At 36.6% G+C, this 21,534-nt stretch overlaps 2 protein-coding genes across 11 annotated transcripts in view; one reads left to right on the top strand and one right to left on the bottom strand.

Moving 5' to 3' along the window:
- The window catches only part of DMD (dystrophin), a 2,178,366-nt gene that overhangs the window by 1,952,376 nt on the left and 204,456 nt on the right, over positions 1-21,534 (top strand). The gene's annotated exons all lie outside the window — the stretch shown is intronic.
- LOC119522608 (high mobility group protein B1) lies at positions 6,147-7,346 on the bottom strand. Its single transcript, XM_037821061.1, has one exon. It carries the CDS (start codon positions 7,255-7,257, stop codon positions 6,610-6,612), a length of 648 nt encoding a protein of 215 aa, XP_037676989.1. The 5' UTR covers positions 7,258-7,346; the 3' UTR covers positions 6,147-6,609.

Below are 21,534 nucleotides of genomic sequence, written 5' to 3'. Positions count from 1 at the left end.
ATGAAACCTACTTTTGGCCTTGCAAAGCCAAAAAACTAAATAGAATCTCAAAGAAAATGACCCCCAAATATTCCATCTTTCTTCTCAATATTCTGGTGTTTTATCTTATGACATCCATTTAAGTCCAAAGGAGATTAATACTGCAGAAATTCAAAGAAATCACACAAACAGGTTTCCCACATTCACTGCTAGCCATTTGCTCTGTCACTCCTGGAGATGGTGACCTTGGGATTGCATCTCTACCACTTACTCATTTCAACCCCTCTCCTCTTTGTTAGGTTGTGCAGATCATCAGACAAGGTTTAGTTTACTGTTGTATGAGGAACACGTGGTATAAACTGATACCGGAAGTCCAATTACAGATTTGGTACATATTCATAAACTTTAGTTTTCGGGGTATTTTTTTCCAGTTTTCTATCAGATCAATTTCCTTGACTGAGACATATTACCATTTGCAAATGGACTGTATATGCAATTATATCAGGGGCAGGAAGGAAAGTGAGTACAGACTTCAGCAAAAATTCATTTTCATAGAGGAGATCTCTACAAATGCCAAAGTATGTGCTGTGACATAAAAATTCAGATAATTAGGAATGGCTAATGGTTTAGAAAGATCTTACTTGACCTCTAGTACTCTAAGGTTAGATCCAATTTAGAACTGTCAATCCATGTGTAGAGGATGAGACCTAAAGGATAATGAAAAGCTAGGAATCTGATGCCAAAAAGAAAGTTCCACCAATTTTGTGAGAGGTGAAAGCATTTTTGACCTGGCACCAGGAACATTTATGAGTAAAATTGGTGTAAGTAATGATTGCAGTTATGAGCCCTGTTATTTGTTGCCACTTGTCCAACTGTAATTCTTTCACTTAGTTCAAAGTAGTTCTTTATAACATTAGGATTCTGTTCATCTGCCTTTAGATGGGGTTCAGAAAGATGTCTACAAAACAGTTATATGCTGAAAATCTGTCTCTTGACCAACTGTAAAGGGAGCAGTAAACAGTTTTCTCGGGGGATCCTTTCAATATACTGCAGGTCTCCATAAGAATCTTTGTGCCAAAATTGTCTTTACTGAAGTTGTCATCCATTGGATTAAAAATAGGTTACTGTTAGCTTTTTGAGAAATGAAAAATCCTGGACCTTTTCAGTGATAGTTTCAGTAATTTTTCATAACTGAGAGTCCTCAAGCTATCAGTATTATTTTTAGATGCCATACTTATGGATAGTTATAATATAGAGAGTACAGTTTAAAGGATTATTCACTTGTAGGGCAATCATCCAGTTTATTCCCATGGCAGAGCTAAACTGAAACCATTCCAGGTCAACAAAAATCTTCTGATTCCAGAAGGAGATTTCCCATCTTTTCATGGGTAATCCATGTACAATGTTTAACACCTCAGGAAGATTTTCTTAATTGTTTCTTCTGATCTCAAATCCTTGGTCTGTTCTCAGGGACATCCTGAAGAGTCAGTTACCAAACTTCTTCATGGCTCCCATTGTAAAAGATCAGTTATTGGATTGTTTTTTTTCATCCTCAGAGTACATGCTTCTCCATGCTTAACATTTTAGCTTTTGCTTTGAAGCTTTAAGTAATGCAAATGAATCTATTACATCATCAACGTTCATTTTTTCTTATAAGTTTGTTCTTAGCATACACAATTAAGGGCTTCCTGTTCTTTGACAGGTATGTAGGTCTTGATTTATTTTAGCTCTTTTCCCCCTAAATAAAGCAGGCAACAAAAATTAAAATCAATTGCACATACCACCAATACACAATACCAGTCCACGTGTCCTGAAAGTTATATTGAAAGCAAACTCACAACATCTCCTAAAAACATACACTCAGCACAGAAATCTTACATCTGAACTCCATATAAGGAAATAGATTCAGGGCCCCATAAACCAGACACTTCTTGCCTTTCATCAATGGTCATGTTCTGCCTTGATTATTCAAGAGATTGGGGATCCTCCCACAAAGACCATTTACCCCAGGACTGAAACCTTTTCCTTTAACTTATCTCTGATAGCACACTTCTATAATGTGTCATCAGTATGATATCTACAGTCAGCTAATAAGACTGCAGAAACGGGTTTACTCCAGTGTGAAGAGATAAAATCATGAAATGTAAGAGGAAGAAAGAATCTTAGAGATAATCCAACCCTCTCTCTAACAGATAAGAAATCTGAGGTCCAAAAAGGGAAAGTAATTTTGCTAAGGTGACTAAACTGGCCTAGGAAACCAGGTCTTATAGTACGCAGTGCTGAGTTTCTTCTACCTTGCCCTGGTTTTTGGGGATAGAAGGAATATGCAAATATGGAATTTACAGGTAGTCCCATGTATTTGTGTGGCACTTTATAAAATACTTCCACATCCGTTATCACATTTGATTCGATTCTTACAATATCCCATGGAGGGTTTGGAAAGCACATGTGATTATCCTCATATTTACAGATGTGGAAACTGGGGCTCCAAGTAAGCATGGAGTAAAGGCCGGGCCCTAAGTCGTTTTTCTCTAAGTTGAGGGCTTGTTCCTTTGTGCCATATTGTTAATTCATTCCTGTTGGTGAGCAAAACAAAGGAAAAACGTTTATAATCATGTCTCTCTTTCATCCTCTGGCGGGCCAGCCATCCCACTTTTCACCTAAGCTTTGGAAAACATGATGTCTTTTCTTTAGCTGCCTTAACCGTTTGTTTGTGGGTCAGAACTGTGTTCTCTGCAGTCACTTGACTGATGTGACCATTTAGATATCTACCCCACACTGCCACCCCCACAACCCTGCTTTTTGTCTCACCCTGCACCCTCAACAATTCTGCCCTACAAACATCTTAAAAGCAGCAAGCCTGGGAGATTTTTGATCTCCATATGGTACAGAAGCAAGTGTAGAATATGGCTGTGGAAAACAACCAGCAGGTGAGGCTATGACATTATAATTTGAACCTAAGCCTCATTACCACATTAAAGTAGCATTGTTCAATAAATGGTTGAGAAAATATGGTGTGGTTTTTTCCTAAACGCTGCCAAAACTACAACAAAATATCATTAGGCAGTAGTATTTCAGTAGTATGTTGTGCTGAATGTGTTGTTTTCAAGGACACTTTGAAAAATTAGATTGTGCAAGTCATGTGTTTAAATTTTTTTCTTTTACTTGAAGAATAGCACACATTCAGAAAGTGTACAAAGGATAAATGTTCAGCTCAGTGCAGTTATCACAAAATGAGCACACCCATGTTTACCATCTAGAACAATAAATATAACATTATCAGCCTCCCAGGATATGTGTGTGTATGTATACATACATACGTATGAGAGACAGAAAGCAAATAAGGGAAAATGTTAATAATTAGTGAGTCTAGGCAAATGGTTTATGGGTGTTCTTTCAACTTTTTGGTAGGTTTGAAACTTTCAAAATAGAAAAATTGAGGAGAAAGATAGAATATCACCAACACCCCAGAAACTGCCCCACATGCTCTTTCACAGTCACTTTTTCTCCCTCATCCTAAATATAACCACTAAGCAGACTTTTAACACCATGGTTTAGTTTTGCCTGTTGGCAAACTACAAAAATGGAATAAACTTTTGTTTCTGGGTAATTTCACTCAACACTGTGTTTATGGGATTAATCCGTTTTGTTGCAAAGAGCTGTCATTCATTTGCATTGCTATAGTAATATTCCGTTGTAAAAATATATACTATAATTTATTTATCCATTCTGTTGGTGGTGGACATTTCAATTCTTTCCAGTTTGAAGACATTATGAATAAGGCTCCTGTGTACATTCTTGTGTGTGTCTTTTGGTGCACATGTGCATACATTTATGTTGAGTATATATCTAGGAGTGAAATTTCCTCTGCTGAAGGTATGTTTATGCTGAGCTTTAGTAGATTCTGCCAAACAGTTTTCTACAGGGGTTATACCCATTTGCACTCCCCCTGGTAGTAAATGAAAATTCTAGTTGTTCCACATTCTTAACAATACTTGATGTTATCAGTCTCTAAAATTTGCCGTTGGCAGCGGGTATGCACTAGAATCTCACTGTGATTTTAATTTGCATTTTCCTGATTACTTCTGAGGTTGAATATGTTTACATTGATTTTTGTGTAATGTGTGAGCTAGGGATTGAGTTTCATTTTATTCAACATGGATATCGGTTTGGCCCAGCACCACTTCCATTCTTGAAATAATCTCAACTTGGTTGCGATGTGTGATTCTAGATGCTTATTAGTTGATTCAATTCGCTAATATTTTGTTTAGGATTCCTCAATCCATGCTCATTAGTGATAATGGTCTGCAATTCATGTCAACTTTTTGTATCCAGATTTTTCTGGTCTCATAAACATCTCATTGGCATGATTTCTATCAGTGACATGATCTTACCCTGCAGTTCTCCTCGAGACAAAGTTTATAATTACAGAGTCAATTTCTTAAATAGTTTTAGAACTATTCTCATTTTTTCTGTTTCTTCATTTCTTCATGTGTCAGTGTTAGTTGGCTTAAAGCAGACTAAAATACTATAAAATGGTCAAGCCTTGCTGGTCTAAACCAGAGGTTGCAAACCAAGATGTCAACAAGGACTACCTTGCTGATATAAACGAACAAGGCTGGCCAGGTGTAATGTAATAGCAATGGTGGGGACTGCAGAGTGCATGGCCCTTTATAGAGTGCCGGTGGTCAACTCCAGCCAATTATTGCTACCTAGAATGTGAGCCCAATATAGCCAAATCATTCCATTTAAATGAGAAGTCAGAATTTTAGATTACTCTGTAAAAGATCTCTGAATTTTTAAATGTTGAGTAATTCAAGTAAAAAAGCAACAACAACCAAAAACTGTGTGGGCTTAACAAAACGTGTGCATGCCAAATTTAGCCCAAAGGCTGATAGTTTGCAACTTCTACTCCAAACTAAGGAAAAGCACAACAGCACAGATATAGTTCAGTTTTTTAAATAACAAAAAATCATTTATATTGAGTAAACAAAAATATTGATTACTTTGTTTAACTTACACTTGAATATGAATTTAATAGTCCTTTAATATACCATATACATTTTTTCAAAGTTTAGCTTTCAAAACACCAAAGTCTGCAAATAGCTAGAATAGTTTCAGTTATTCTCATTGATTTTTTTTTTTTTTTTTTAAAACCTCTGCAATTATTAGTTTATTAGTATTATCCAGGACTCAGATGTTCAGTATTCCTCCTGAAATCATACATAAACAAATGCAAATGGAAAGAATCCAAAAGTCAAATAATAAAACAAAACAGTACTCCACCACAAAAGCATGTAAAATTATAAGAACGCTATTTTAACACACTGGCACTTTAAGAGAACGATACTCTCAAAAACCACAAAGTCGCCAAATTGTTCCCTAAGCTGCTAAGCAGGTAAAAATGACCCCAGTGAATGAGTTTGGGTTTTATAAAGAAAAAGCGAATTCAAATAAATTGGGTAACCGGTACTGAGATGCAAAGTTCAAGTGTCTTCTTTTCTTATGTCTATCTCATTCATAAAGGGGCAAATCACAATATATGAAAACATACCACTTTAAATGTGACACCATTGTTTCAAAAACTGGCCGAACTAATTTAAAATATTTAATTATAATGGAGAATCTCAAGTTACGTTTATGGCCAGCACTTTCATAAAGCCTTCGGCGGGACTAATGTCAACAAAGTTTATCACGGCAGTCTTGTATTTTAAGCTCACGCTTTTGGGGATACACTCTCAGGCCTTCTTTAACATGGGAACTGCAAATATAACTGCCATTACATGGTAACGGCAGTTAAAAGACTTGTAGAGTCCTCCTGTAAAGATTAGAATATAGCTTTCTATTAGTCCTTCAAGGACACATTACTGAATGTTTGGCCAATACTCCCATCCTGTGAATAGATTGGTTAGTCTTTACTTTGTAAATGTGGTCACTGGGCTATGCAAAGTTTGATTTCAACTGATCTAGATTTCTGAGTTTCAACTCTGGATGAAAACTGTCGCAATTCAATTTTATTACCCCCATCACAAGTGTGCAGATGAAAGCTTATCAGCGAACTACACGGAAAAGATGAACAGTCATAATATCATGTGATTCAAAATGGGCAAAAGCAAAAGACTAGCTTCCCCTCAAGAAGAATTTCAGACCTATGAAAAGGACAACAATACTAATAAAAAAAATTGTATTTACTTAGAAGCATTCAGAATGTCAACAAAACAGCTGCAACTTTTTTTTTTTTTGCAATTACAGAGTGGTATTCAGTTAACAGAACGACAATTATTTCAGATAAGCTGCATCAGAGACAACTGAAGATGAAAAAACTACCATCCCCATATATAACTAATTTGTGCTGTGCACCAACAAGAACCTGCTTTAAATTTCCATGCCAATTTACAACCCCCATACTGTACCAGGCAAGGTTAGTGGCTATTGAAAAAACCACCAGGACAGGGCTATCTAAAGACACATTCGGTAGTGTGTTAACTATACAAAAAAAGACACTGTACAGTTTAAAAACAAATCTTACACAGCCTTACATTTCAATTTTTTTCTTTAGAAGGAGTGAGTTGTGTACAGGGGGGTTAAATGCTTTATAGACAAGAAAAAAAAAACTGCGCTAGAACTGACTTATTCATCATCATCATCATCTTCTTCATCTTCATCTTCTTCATCTTCCTCTTCCTCCTCATCTTCCTCATCTTCTTCGTCTTCCTCCTCCTCCTTCTTTTTCTTGCTTTTCTCAGCCTTGACAACTCCCTTTTTTGCAGCATCAGGCTTTCCTTTAGCTCGGTATGCAGCAATATCCTTTTCGTATTTCTCCTTCAGCTTGGCAGCCTTCTTTTCATAAGGCTGCTTGTCATCCGCAGCGGTGTTATTCCACATCTCTCCCAGTTTCTTTGCAACATCGCCAATGGACAAGCCAGGATGCTCGCCTTTGATTTTTGGGCGATACTCAGAACAAAACAAGAAAAAGGCCGAAGGAGGCCTCTTGGGTGCATTGGGATCCTTGAACTTCTTTTTTGTCTCCCCTTTAGGAGGAATATAGGTTTTCATTTCTCTTTCATAACGGGCCTTGTCCGCCTTGGCCATGTCTTCAAATTTTCCTTTCTCTTTAGCAGACATAGTCTTCCACCTCTCTGAGCACTTCTTAGAAAACTCTGAAAAGTTGACGGAAGCGTCCGGGTGCTTCTTCTTGTGCTCCTCCCGGCAGGTTTGCACGAAGAAGGCATATGATGACATTTTGCCTCTCGGCTTCTTAGGGTCCCCTTTGCCCATGTCTAGTTATTTTTCGTCCGCGAGGCACAGAGTCGCCCAGCGCCCGCCCGGCTCGCACTTGCCCCGGCGCTGTCTCTATGGAGCTCAATGTACTCTCTCATTGATTTTTTTACATTTGTTCTTCCCTAAATCATATTTTGATGAGAAACTTAGTGTCTTTTGGACTTTTCAAAGGACAGATTTGAGTTGAGCTGACCTTCCTCCAAGCTTTATAGCTATTTAGTTTACAGTTTGCCTTTCCTAAAGTAAGGTTGTTGGTTCTTGGCCTTGTTAATTTTCAAGGTTATATATGATGAAGGAATCTCATATTCCTTTTAATTTCTGCAGGAAATTTAGATTGCGTCTGATTACAATCCTATAGACAGATACTTGAGCAAAGGAGAGAAGCATCATGAATGAAAATTTCTTCATTGAACAGCTTTCTAAGAGTATTATTTTCATTCATTCAGTAAGTATTAGTAGACACTGTACTAGGCAGGTGGGAACCCCAAAGATGCCTAAAGACTACTGTCCCTGTCTGCCATAGTCTTGTAGTCTAATAATATATGACTAAGTACAAAATAGTGCCCTAAACATTCAACAGTTAATGTCTTGGGGAGTAAATATGTGGCTAAGGCAATTTTTGAGCTATTATCTCATGACTACCACCATCACCAAAACATTACCTATTTATCCTCACTACTTGGGGAAAAAAAAAAGCAAGAAATTAGAATAAAAGACAAATAATGACCAAAGTGACTGTATTTGATATATAAACAAATGTTAGTGATATTTTTGTAGAATTCACTAAATTAAAACAGATTAGCATTTATTCCATTTTATAGTTTTTAAAGGACATTTACATAAGATTCTTTCATTTACTCTTAAAAGAACACTTTAAAGTATGTAGTATATGTTGCATTTTTCCCATTTTATAGTCAATAATATTAATCTTTAAAGAGATTCTGTTATTTTTTTCTCCAATGTCAGTACAATTAGCACTTAGGTTCAAATCAGCATTTTCTCACTCTGCGTCTGAAACTCCTCTCCTTATTCTATATTAGACATCCTGTAAGGTGCATAGAGGAGACAGTTGAGTGGGTTGAAGCCTGGTCTTTAAACTTTCACAAATTTTGCTGTACATCTTTTTTTTGTCAAGTGTTCTATTAAGCAAATTAAGAAATGAAGTATAACTTTAAAGGTTTGATTTATCTTTTTTGATTTGGTATGGAACTAACAGAAATTAGAAATTTATTCTCCATTTAAACTATCAAAACAAGTAAATAAACCCAACTACATCTGTATTGTCAATTATAATAAACATTTAATTATAATTGCATATCAGCATGTTAAAATTTTATGGCCTCATACTTCTTTAAGAAAAAAACAAAAAAATGTGATAGAGATTGTTAGAAGTAGCTATGCATCAAAAAAAAAGCCTAAAAATAAGATTTTGGAATTTTATATTAATCGTCTCTTTATTTTAAATCTTAGACTAATTGAATAAATAAGAACAGCACAAATCTAATTACTCCGGTAGGGATCTTTCCTCTAAAGTTGGCAGCTGTCAGTTATTCTTAGCCTTTTGAACAAGAGTCTGTATAATAAAATCACATATTATTTCTGATAAAATGAACAAAGCACACTCAAAATCTCTAGGTTTGTCTCTGTGTTTCCCTGGCAAAGAAATAACCACATTATTCAGTTCCTTTGTTCCTTTCAGACAAAAGTCACCTCTATTTGACTTTGTAAGTCTTCAATTCAAGGGTATAACCGTTATCTTAATGGGATTGTACTTGGTTATCTGATAAATTGTTGGCGAACTACCCACATTGCTTCCTTTAACTGACGCAAAATTCACTCAGCTGGGGCTCAACAATTGACCAGCTTTATCTTGCAAGTAATGAAGGGAATGGTTTTCTTATTCCTGGATGTGCCTAGATTTCAAGCCTTTGAAAAAGATTGAAGATACCAATTGGCCTACCTGCCCTAGGTAGATGATTCCCACAACTGTAACTAGTGAGTACTTGTCTAAGGTAGATGGCGTTTTCTATTTAGGGAGTATCAAAAAACTCTCTTGTGTTCTTTTAGCTTTCTCTTCCCCGACTTAGGTCCAGGTTCAAGCTACCACACAACATCTTCTAACTGGCCCCTTACCCCTTAACTCTTGCTCCTCTGTTTTTTCTTTTCTTCTGCTTTCACCATTCTCCCAATCGCTGGGAAGCAGTCCTTTCCTTTCCCTTCAACCAAGGGTGAAATTTGGCTTGGAGGGGCTGCTTACTGGTCTGTCTTTTTGAATACTATGATCCTGACACTAGTTATCATTTTTAAAACTGCCAGGTTCAGGTCTGTTTCTTTTTGAAGGCATCCTTAATTGGTGTCTCTGTTTGGAGTCTTTAATCAGAGATTTTAAGGCATCAGAAAAGATTTGTTGAGAATGACTGAACTCATGCTATGAAACGTATGTACAGTTAACTATGTAATTAATGGAAGCCTGATTGTATATAAAGAGCTAAAACAAACAAACAAATGTCTGTAACTAGCATACCAAGAAGTTCTGCTATTAGCTTTCAAATCCTCCTCATTAGGAACTGGACAAATCAGAAAAGGGATTCTATCTCTATCCTGCTATAGCTTACAGTTTTTCCCCAACATACAGTTTTTATTGATCCTCTTCATCGTGTTTCATTCCATTCTTGACCCACATGTCATAGGTTTTTTGAAACGGTGTTTTCTTCTATCAGAACTTTTAATATGCAGTGATGAGAATTCTTGGTCTCTCTGTTCTGCAGTTGCTCTAAGTACAGATTTGAAATAAGGGTCCTCATCAACTTGCTAAGGCATGTTACTTCCAACAACATGTTATACAAAGTGCCTGCTGCTGGTTACTTGGCACCTAGAATGTTTTCTCTCTTCCCCTCTGTGCCAGTTTGAATGTATTGTGTCCCCCAAATGCCATTATCTTTGTGGTCTTGTGGGACAGACATTTTGGTGCTGGTTAGATTTGCTTGGAATGTGCCCCACCCAGCTGTGGGTGGTGACTTTGGTGGGATACTCCCATGGAGGTGTGACCCCAGCCATTCAGGGTGGGCCTTGATCAGTGGAGCCATATAAAACATGCTGACTCAAAGAGACTGGACGGAGTGCAGCTGTGAGTGATGTTTTGAAGAAGAGCAAGCTTGCTAGAGAGGAATGTCCTGGGAGGAAGCCATTTTGAAACCAGAACTTTGGAGCAGACGCCAGCCACGTGCCTTCCCAGCTAACAGAGGTTTTCCGGATGCCATTTGCCATCCTCCAGTGAAGGTACCTGATTACTGATGTGTTACCTTGGACACTTTATGGCCTTAAGACTGTAACTGTATAGCCAAATAAACCCCCGTTTTTTAAAAGCCTATCCATCTCTGCTGTTTTGCATTCTGCAGCATTAGCAAACTAGAACACCCTCTCTCCTCTCTTCTCTCTCTCTCATGTTCCATTCTTTTGCATTCTACCTTCCGTTGTAGGAGTGGAAGGATTCTACTTGCCGTTCCTTTAGACAGAGACTTTCAGATTAGAGTCTAATGAAAATGAGCTGTTCCATTACACAGACATTCTTATATCATGACATCTCCTGTAATGCTCTTAAACTACACCTCCACTTCGTGTGCAGTCTGTGAGGGTCACACCTATACATAGTAGGCATATCATTAAGTATTAGTTGCTTTAACTCCCAGACTTCTTGTTTGTGCTAAAATGTCATATTCAAATAAAAGCATTCCAATTCAGATTGAAGAAAGAGAGATTCTAATGAAACACAGAGGAGCATCGCTTCCCAAATTTTACTGTGCAAATGAATCATCTGGGAACCTTGTTAAATCCAGATTCTGACTCAGTAGGTCCAAAGTGAGGCCTAATATTCTGTATTTCTAACAAGCTCTCAAGTGATGCTAGAGTTCCTCTCTGTGGACCACATTTTGAGCAGCAAGACAGTAGATTATTTTTAATTTATCCATTCACTTGTTCCACGAAAACTCTCAAAAGAAATTGCTGACCTGAAAACAATTTAGAGCACCAAATAAAGATTGCTGTGTGCCTTATTTCTTAGCCCAGCATCTTGAATCAAAATGATTTGATAAACTTTCCAGGTGTTCCTATCTATTGTCATTTTAAGTAGGTACCAATGAAATTATGATACAAGAGTAGGAGTATAGGGATAAATGACTTTTAATAATTTATTTATTTGGATTTTATGCTTCTACTTGCTTTTGAAAGCATTTGTAGTGTCTTAAATATAAGAGAGTAGGATGAGCCAGTGACAGGAAACCCCAAGTGCCTCTGACATCTTAGCTTATCAGGTCTAGAAGACAACCTCTGTTACTTGGTAGCAAACTACTGGGAATGTTGGTGCTCAAAGCTGTGTTTTCCCTAAGGCAAAAACAGCATCAAAATATAAGAAGCTTTTTACTTCTGGCATGAGTGATAAAGATGCAGAACTGAGAAGCAGGTGGAAAAACTTAGCTTATTCTTCTAAAGGCTAATTTTATATAGGTTTTCTTGCCCAGCTGTTCTTGGTAGGTCCAGCTGCTAGTTGAACAGGACAGGTGGTAATCCCTGTACAGTGGCTCATTAGCACCCAGAGGCTTTGATCTGGCTAATACATAATCAATCAGGTTCTGAATTTTAATATCTTTCCTATTTTCATTTCACTCATTTTACCTAAATTTATCTTCTGAAGTCCCAATATGATTTTGTTTTTTAATAAGATTATTTTTGATCATTTATTTATTTTGATGTAACTAGGCTCACAATCTGCCAGCTGGAGTTTATTACGCCCCCGAATCATAAACTTTTTTTTCCATCTTTATCTCCTTGTAAGATTCAAATTGCAAAACCTAAGGATAAAGTTTTAATTTTGGAAGCACAAAAGACCAAAACCATTTTAGAGGAGAGCATTAATGAAAATCAATACTTGAGAGCCTCATTTTAAGACTGTGAGCACCATAGTTTATGCTTGATTTCTAGTCTTGTCAAAGTTGTGATGCACATAAACTAAGAAGTAGGAAACATAAAAAACATAGTCACAAGTATGAAAAATAATTCTCTCCATCTAGTCATGTATTCTGTAGTGCATATATTGGTGATCATTAATTAGAAAGGTGGCAATTGAGATAGTCTTTCAATGTTTTCTCCATTTGTTAAATTATTTTATCTTTCTATAGTTATAGTTTTTTACAGATTTTCTTCTAAGTTTGAGAGAACTAGCTGATACTTTGTCTCTTCACAACCTGTGTAGTTAAAAATTTGCTTCTTTTCACACAAACGGTAAATGTCTCAAGTTGGCATAACAGTCTTTAATGCCCTAGAAGAGGTCTTCAAAATGGGCAGGATTTAGGGTGATAAGTAAAAGACCAAGTGGCTTAAGTAGACTGAGGCAAAAGGACCACCTCTGGTGGAAATTTTTACATTAACCTGCTTGTATGCTGTGGGAGCATTAGCTTTGTTTGGGGGGGAAAAGTCAATTTATAATAAAATACAAATTATTGGCAATAGTTTATTTCAGATTAGTTTTGGCCATTTCCCTGTTATTCGGTATAGCACTTCATGGACAATGGAATGATCCTAACAGCCTAAATATGGTAAGTTTTAAAAGCAGATGGCTTGGGGCTTGTCCGCTTTATTATATCATTGCTTTCAGTAACATAACTGTTCTTCTCCAATGGCCCTCTTTGTTTTCTACTTATTTATTTATTTATTTATTTATTTATTTGCTTTATTACTGGCACATTTCTTTAATATGTAATCTATAACATTAACATGAAAATGGCTCTCAAATACTACTACTTTCTCCATCTGTGACCCAGTATGGTTTGTCATCATCTAATGATTGTTCTTATTGCAGATGGCCTTCTTTAAATGCTTCAGAATAGCATTTTAAAGACATTGAGGGTGCTTCCTACGTAGATTGACAGAATGAATGGCGTAATATCTAAAACCTCGGTCTACACAATATGTGATAAATGATGGGGGATGCCAAGCACTAGTCAGTTCCAAACTAAGGTATAAGAGAAAGAAGAGTAGAGTGATTTTTAAAAAAATTAAAAAAGGAATATATAGAGGAGGAAAAGGAATTAGAATTATCTTTTAAGGAAGCATTATCTTTAAGGGGAATTGGAACAGAAAGGACAGAACTTAATCAGAAGAAATAGTTTATTGCAGCTCTTTAAGAAACAGTTTCCACTTCCTTTCTGATAATTCACCATGGCAGTGATAGAAAGGGAATGGTACCAAACTAACATAATTGAGTTACTATGACCCAACAGATACTGAATTCCCAGGCTGAGTTTCCAGGCTCCTGGGCATGACAGAGCCTCTCTAGTTGGTTCTTTTTTTCTTTCTGAAGATCATATCACCAAAGATTCTCAATCTAAATACACATTCTTTCTCTATATATCCTATCCATACACACACCCACACCCACACATTTTCAGACCCTTGCTAGGAACTGTCAATCAGCTCTCTGGCTGGATCGGATAGTACTGCTAGCAATGACTCTGTATATCAACTGTTTGCCCAGTTGAAATGCCACCATGCGTGTCGTGATGGGGTTCATTCCCTGGCTAGCCATTGTGTTGGGGAGGAAGGCCTGAGGTGTTATCAATCTGACAGCACTGCTGTTCCTAGATGAGACCAAAGACAATCTCTTCTTTATCTGCTAGAATTTTTTATTTTTTTCTCTCTATAGGTAAGCTCTTCATAAAATTTAGCCAACACCTTTTATAATTCTCAAAACAACATTTTTATGGTCTTAACGTTACACTCATACCAGAGAATAAATGGTGACTAAGGTGGAAAATCAGTCCAGGGCAGTTATGAGGACCAAATTAGGTGTGAGTTTTTATGATAATAAAAAGCATTTATAATTACTGTTTTAACAAGTTGATAGCAGTTGCTTCATTGAACTAACCTCAGAATAGAGAAAAGTCTCCTGGCTTTAAAACACAATTTTAAAATTCCATGATTTAATTCGTTGGAGCCAGTAGGATTGGCCATATTTTGGTTATTCCTCACTGTTCAGACACCATTATGCCTGAATTTGTATCCTAGATTCAAATTTGCTTGGTAGAAAAGATACATATAAATATAAACTCCATCTGTGAAAACAACCATTTTTATTCATGTCCAGGATTTTTTTTCTGCATTCAGTTGTTGTGTTTTCGTTAATTTTTATGTAGAAAATGAAATTTTAGTCACAGTCTAATCAAACTCTATTGGCTCTTTGACTAAGGAATTTTGCCTAAAATTTTATTAAATTCATGATTATTAAGGATTCTTGGAGTTGCTTTTTTACTTGGATATGTTTGAAAAAAAAACCCGAATTGATAGATCTCACACAGAAAATCATAAAATCTAAGAAGAAAAAACAGTAGACCAATATTACTCAAAATGATTTTAGATATTATATGTATCTGCCTTCATTTTCAGAATAATACATGTTGTTTATCTTAGAAATATTCTAAAATTAGAAATCAGACTCCCCTTGATTCAAAGAACACTTTTTTCAGATGTCTTTTAAAATAATGGTTGAAGTCCATTCAAACTGTGCCTTTACACTTAATCCCCACACATGATCTTTCTTGTTTTTTGTAAAATGTCCTTTACGAAGATGAGACATTTTCTTCCCAACACCAAATTCCCTTGATTATATTTTAGAAAGAATTTTGATACTTTGCAGCAAGGATTTTTTGCCATTTATATTTGCTCTTCATGGAAACTCATAAACAACTTTATTAGTCTTAGGTAACACATTTCATTTTGCCATGGGTAAAGATGCTTCTTTAGTAAAGTGTTCATTTATAGCATTCAGAATCTTGAAATATAACCAGTGTCACCAAAGGGTAGAAAAGTGGAGGCAGGGAGAAAGTAGATCAAGCAGCCCACATGCCAATGTATGAATCTACTGTCAAATTCTGTAATCACATTTCATCTATAAATGAATCTCTGAGCAAACCCTGTGGTTTGCATATATGCCTTTACATTTGATTAAAATTAAATATAAATATGTACCAATTATTTAGCTCTAATTAAAATTTGCCAAAATATAGGAGGCTTGTGGGTGATGCAAATTGGAGATTTGCATAGATTTAAGGTGCAATTCCAGAAAAGTAAATAAACATTATTTTTGCCTTATGACTAAAAGGCACTGAGTATGTTATCTCGTTTGCTCACCACACAAAAAAACAACCATAAATCAATGAAAAACATCTGTTCTACCTTTCTTAAGCCCTCCACTACCATTGTCATGACCCTCTCTACTGAAGGTCACAAATTCATTTGAGGGCCACAGGTAAGTAGGAAACAACTTGATGTACCCCAAAGCATTCAAATCGCTTGCTTTTTAGGAAAACTATTCTGGCTTTTAAATTGACATAAATCCAAGCAAAATTTTATTCAAGTTTAATGGGAACAGGATTATTTTCTAGACTACCTTATGGAGAATCTCACCTCATATTGTTTTAGTTTTAAAACCAGTAAAATCAATTCAGAGAACAGATCTAATTCATTAGAAGTGCTACTATCCGATTCTAATGTCCAATTCCTACTAGGGTGCACTGCCCTTCATGCTACTCAAAAGGAATGCATTCTTCTCACCTAAGAGCAATTAAAACCTTACTCTTCATCCCATTAAAAGAGCCACTGACTCAGCCTTGGAGAAAACATGGGAAAGGGAGTGGAGATGTCATACAAGAAGATAGGAAAGCATTATCTTGGCCTTTAAAAATGGAGAAGATGAATTTTAAATTTTACAAACCAATAATCTTGATGTTGAGCAACAAAATCCTAGAAAACTGCATTGGACTGATCAATAATGAATACTTAGAAAGACATGCGCCTGGGAGCCAGTATGATACCCTCAGTTTGTCATGCCAAATTCACCTCACTTCCGTTTTTGTTAAACCTGCCGAATGGTTAGATGAGAAGACTGTTGCAGACAGTGTCTTATAACTTTATGCCACATTATTCAAGTTCTCTTTTGACAATCTTGGGAGCAAGATGTAGAAAAGTAGGCTGGGTAATAAGATGAGTTTGAAGCTGACTAAACAAAGGCATCCTAAGAAGGTTAATTGATAGATCTGGATTAACATGCAATAAAGTCTCCAATGGCATGACAAAATCAACTTTATTAAACTTGGCCTTGTATTTAAGATATCTGTGCCTTTGCACATGGTTGTTTCTTCTTCCATCAATCCTTATCCTCACCTCAGCCCTCTGCTTGGTGACCTCAATTGGTCAATTTTGCCCATGCATCACTACCTCTATGAATCTGTATTTGCCTATATTCATTGAGTACAGCCTTCCACCAGCACTTTTCTAACCAAATGGTGATTATTCATTTATGCATATGTCTCCTGCTCTAAATCAGTAAATGCCCAGAAGATAAGGACCACTTCATATCAATTTTGGTATCTTTACTACCAGTAGGTACTCAGTTGGTTGATGGAGTGATTATAGATGACAGCTATACCTATTAATAGATTTGAAGTTGACAGAAATGGCTGGTACTTTCAGTGATAAAAATATCAAAATTCTAATAGATTTAAATAGATGAGAAAGATGACTTCTTATTACAAGGTGAAATAAAAAAACATATTTAAGTAAGACCTAAATCTTACATTTAGGCTCAAGTAATCAACTGTGAAAACACAGGAGGGAAGAGATCTTAATTAATATCAGATTATGTTTAAAAAACCTTTGAGTCCACAAGTTCAACATGACCAAAAAGTATGATGGGGCATTTACAAAGCTAAAATGCTACAACAGTTGTAGATGGCATTAACAGTGGCAAAGAAGGGGGAAAAGAACCCCACTTAATTAGTTCCGGGAATCACATTTTCAATGGATATTGTTTCTCAAAGTGTCACAAGGATAGCCTAGGGTCTGTAGGCCATATTATGTGAAAACAATAGAAGGAAATACAGGTACTTAAATTTAGTTTAGATAGAAAAAACGATATCAGGGAGAATGTAATGGGGGGCCTCAAATAGCTTAGAAGAAATTTTGTTTTTGTTTTTGTTTTTAGCTGCTAGGTTTCTGTTTGTTTGTTTGTTCTTTGTTTTCATTTGTTTTTTTCCTGTCTTGCCCTGAGAACAGATTCAACTTGATATGTGGGAGATACAGAAAAGCAAATTTTAACTAAATATTAAGGAAAATTTCATAATTGGTCTCTCCAAAAAATGGAATCCACTGCCTTGAAAAGCAATAAACTCTCTTTACAGTATGTATTCAAGACTGAAATGACTCGCTTACCCCTAAAGGCAATTTCTGTATTAGATGAGAGGATGTAATTCATTAACCTTTAAGGTCGCTTCTGCATCTAATGTTTTGATATTTTCAGAATTAATCAGAAGGGAACTGACAGCATGACCTGGATCTGTCCTATATTTATATAAACATCCTGTGTATCATCCCTCATTTTCTGTCCAATTGTAGACTGTTTTTTTTCGAGTGTTGAATTTGATTTTAGGGCAAATGCTTTTCAAAAAAACTTTAAAAATCAACTTTATTAAAGAATAATTTACATACAATAAACAGCATCCATTTCAAGTGTACAATTCACTGACTTTTTTTGTCAGATGTGTACTTCTGAAACCATTGCTGCAATCAAAGTACAGAACATTTCCATCCCTGAAAAGCCTCCCTGTGCCTCTTTGCAGGCCATTCTTCCCTCCACCTTTGACCCCAGGCAACCACTGATGTGCATTCTGTCACTGCAGATTAGTTTGCATTTTCTAGAATTTTATATAAATGGAATTATACAGTATTTTCTTGTGTTTCTGGTTTCTTTCACTCAGCCTAATGATTTTGAATAGCAATAGTTTGAGAATCAGTAGTCTGTTCCTTTTTAATTGTGGCATACTTTCTATTATCTGGATATTCTACATTCGTTTATCTGTTCACCTGTTGGTGGACATTTGAATTGTTTCCGGTTTGGGGATAATATGACTAAAGCTGCTAACAGTTGTATACTTTTTATTCTACTACCCTTAAAACTCTTAACCTTTAAGAATCATGCTACATAAATAACTTCACAGGTTATGCATGCATTTGTACATTCTATTCATTTCAGGTGTTATCTTAGCTGAGGAACAACTAGAGAACAAATACCAAGGATAAATTGATCAGGTATTATTTTATTTCCTAGGCTGCTCAAAGCAGATACCATGAAATGGGTTGGTTTAAACAATGGGAATTTATTAGCTTACAGTCTGAGGCTGAGAAAATGTCCAAATCAAGGCATCATCAAGGCGATGCTTTCTTTCCAAAAACTGGCTGCCGGTGATACTTGGCTCCTCTGCCACATGGCAAGGCACATGGTGGTTACTGCTGGTCTCTCCCTTCTCTTCCAGGTTTCCTTCCTTTCAGCTTCTTGTTTCTAAGGTGTTCTCTCTGTCTGAATTTCATTCTCTTATAAAGGACTCTAGTAAGAGGATTATGACCCATCCTCACTGAGGTGGTTCATACTTCATAACTGAAGTAGCCTTATGAAAAGGTCCTACTTACAATGGGTCTACACTCACAGGGATGGATTAGATTTAAGGACATGTTTTTCTGAGGTCCATACAGCTTCGAAACACCACAGTTGTCAACTGAGTTCTGTGTGAAAGTCTTAACATTCATTTTTGGAGGTAGATGTGTACCAGTTACCTTTTGTGCAAAACAAACCACAGAGGTCAGCAAACAAAATTTAATGGCTTAACCCAGATGTCAGCAAGCATTTTCAGTAAAGGACCAGATAGTAAATCTTTTAGGCTTTGTGGGCCGCATATGGTCTCTGTAGCATATTCATTTTTATAATTATTTACAAATGTGAAACTCATACTTAGCTGGAAAACTATACAAAAACAGGTCACAGGCCAGGTTTGGCCCATGACTGCCATTTATTTAACTCATGATTTGATGTGTGGAATGGGCCATTTTTGTGGCTGGACCAGCTCTGGTACTCTTGGCTGGGCTTGCTCATGCATCTGTGGTTAGCTGGTTGCTGGATAGGCTATCATGGCCTGACTCCCGTGAATAAACATTGGGCAGACTGTCATCTAGGGTAACAGATGCAACTAGGTATGTGTCTCATCATCCAACAGGCTAGCCCAGGCATTTTCACTTGGAGGCTTTCCAAGTTGTTGTTGTTTGTATCATGCTTGGTATTGTCCATTCGCTGAAGCAAGTTATGTCGTAGGGCCATCCCAGATACAAGAGGTGGGGAAAGCCTCCACCTCGTGATGAGAGGAGATACAAAGTCACATGGCAAGAGCTAGATACCTGGGAAGGGGGTGGGGAGAATTTGTGGCCATGTTGCAGTATATCACAAGGTCTTGGAGAAAAGTTATAGGCAGATTCTTCTGTGGACCAAGAGGACTCTGAATTTAGATGCAGGTAAATTGGTATGTGCTCTTGTAATTTTTGCTTTGTGAGTCATTGCTGGGCTAAGCAGTTGGTTTGTAGCTTCACAGTCAATGCTAAAAATACAGTATCCAAGGTCTGGTGATTTTAAAATGTAAAAAATACCGATTAGCACCATAGTCAATTAGGCACATGTTATTACTGGGCACGTAATATTACTGGGCATTTGTTGAATGCTTCTTTGGTAATAGTGATGTTGTGCTTAAATACCAAAGAAAGATTGTGACTTCCTTTCTGGTTACTCTCATAGCCATTCACTATTTTGAAAAGAATTTTATTCTGAAGGGTGTTATTATTTTCCCCTCAATATGCTTAATATTCCCATGGCCATAGACTGTCTAAAATGTTTCTACAAATAGATGAGAATCTATTTCTTTTCTTTTTTAAGTGTAATCATAATTGATCTTCATGAACACTTAGAGAAATTTCCTAAAGCACTTAATAGGATTATTTTACTGGTATTTAATAGAATGGGTATACTATCCAGCTCTAAAATATCTCCGTTCTGTGTCAGGCACACACTTGCCATACATCAACTTGCTGGCCGAGACCTGGGCTCGCTAACAAGGGCTTCTAATTAGGTCCCACTGCAGGATGAGAGCAGAAGGATTATTTCTCAGTTTCTGTTTTGAAGTGTATTGCTCAGACAGGCAACATGCAGTTGTGTATGGTAGTGTGAGCTACTTGTTACTCCCCTTGACAATACTTTTAGCAGTAATGTTTTTCCTTCTGCAATGTGACAATATCACCATGCCATTTGGAAGAATAAGAAAAGACTGAGTGATTCCTAGTATACCTCCAAACAGCCACCCGAACAAACAGCTGGCAGAGATGGCACTCCCTAAAACTTGGAACATTTTGCAGTCCCTACAGCACCTTATGTGGCTAAAAGAAACTCAGACTTGATGAACTCCTCCCCAATTTGCTTCCCTTCCTGAATTTTTGTGCTTTCCCCTCCAGCCTCCTGTAATGCTTTACTCTCTCACCAGGGAATAGTAGCACAAACTGTCTGCCTCCAACTTTTTATCCAAATCCTAGTCTAGAGAAATTATAGGCATGCATGATTGTTTGATAGGCATGCAATCCATCCGTTTCTCCTTGCAGTAAAGGTCTGTAGCTTTCATCTATTTTTGACCAATCCACTGTAAAAATTATGTTATACATCATCCCAGTATAGACCACACACACACATACATACACACACACTCACACACATGTGTATCTATATCTATAAATGTTTATCTATGTTCATATAACTGAAACAAACATTTCAGAAAATGTTACTGACCCCTATTATATAATAAATCCTCATATTTTTCTATTCTATTCTATTTCGTTAAAGAAAACAATGCTGGTAATCCTCTATATAGACTTCATGACCTAGTAGTAGTTCATGACCTGCAGTTTGAAAAATGCTGTACCAGGTATCATCCCTCCCTGAGGCCAGGCCATCAGGAAGCAGCATTCTTGGACCCCTTTGCCTTGGCCCCAATAGGATTGCTTTAATTCAGTTGTACTTTGACATCATGCCCTTAGTTGACGTTGAGGGGCACTAGAAAGACAACCACTGAAGGGATTTTGCTGAAGAACAACGACAGGTAGTGTCTCCCATCTGGAAATCCATGCAATAACTTTAATTCACATCTAAGAGCAGAATTTAAGATTATTATTTGCTTCACTTAAATAATTCTGTTCTTTCCCCCATATCAATAATCCAAATAATAAAATTAATCATTTCCTTTTGTTTTTTTTTCTTCTGCTTTGGCAGCCAGAAAGCCTACAGCCAAATTAATTGCCCCCCCCACACTTAAAAACTTTTTATTGGAATACATTACACATATAGGAAAAGGCTTAATCTTA

The sequence above is a fragment of the Choloepus didactylus genome, chromosome X, assembly GCF_015220235.1.
Source record: "Choloepus didactylus isolate mChoDid1 chromosome X, mChoDid1.pri, whole genome shotgun sequence".
Classification (NCBI taxonomy): Eukaryota; Metazoa; Chordata; class Mammalia; order Pilosa; family Megalonychidae; genus Choloepus; species Choloepus didactylus.
Note: the sequence above shows the minus strand (reverse complement) of the source record. Positions and strands in the feature narration are given on the sequence as shown.

What these genes read in the sequence shown, in the direction of transcription:
- LOC119522608 (XM_037821061.1), bottom strand. Translation starts at nt 7,257, where the DNA reads ATGGGCAAAGGGGACCCTAAGAAGCCGAGAGGCAAAATGTCATCATAT.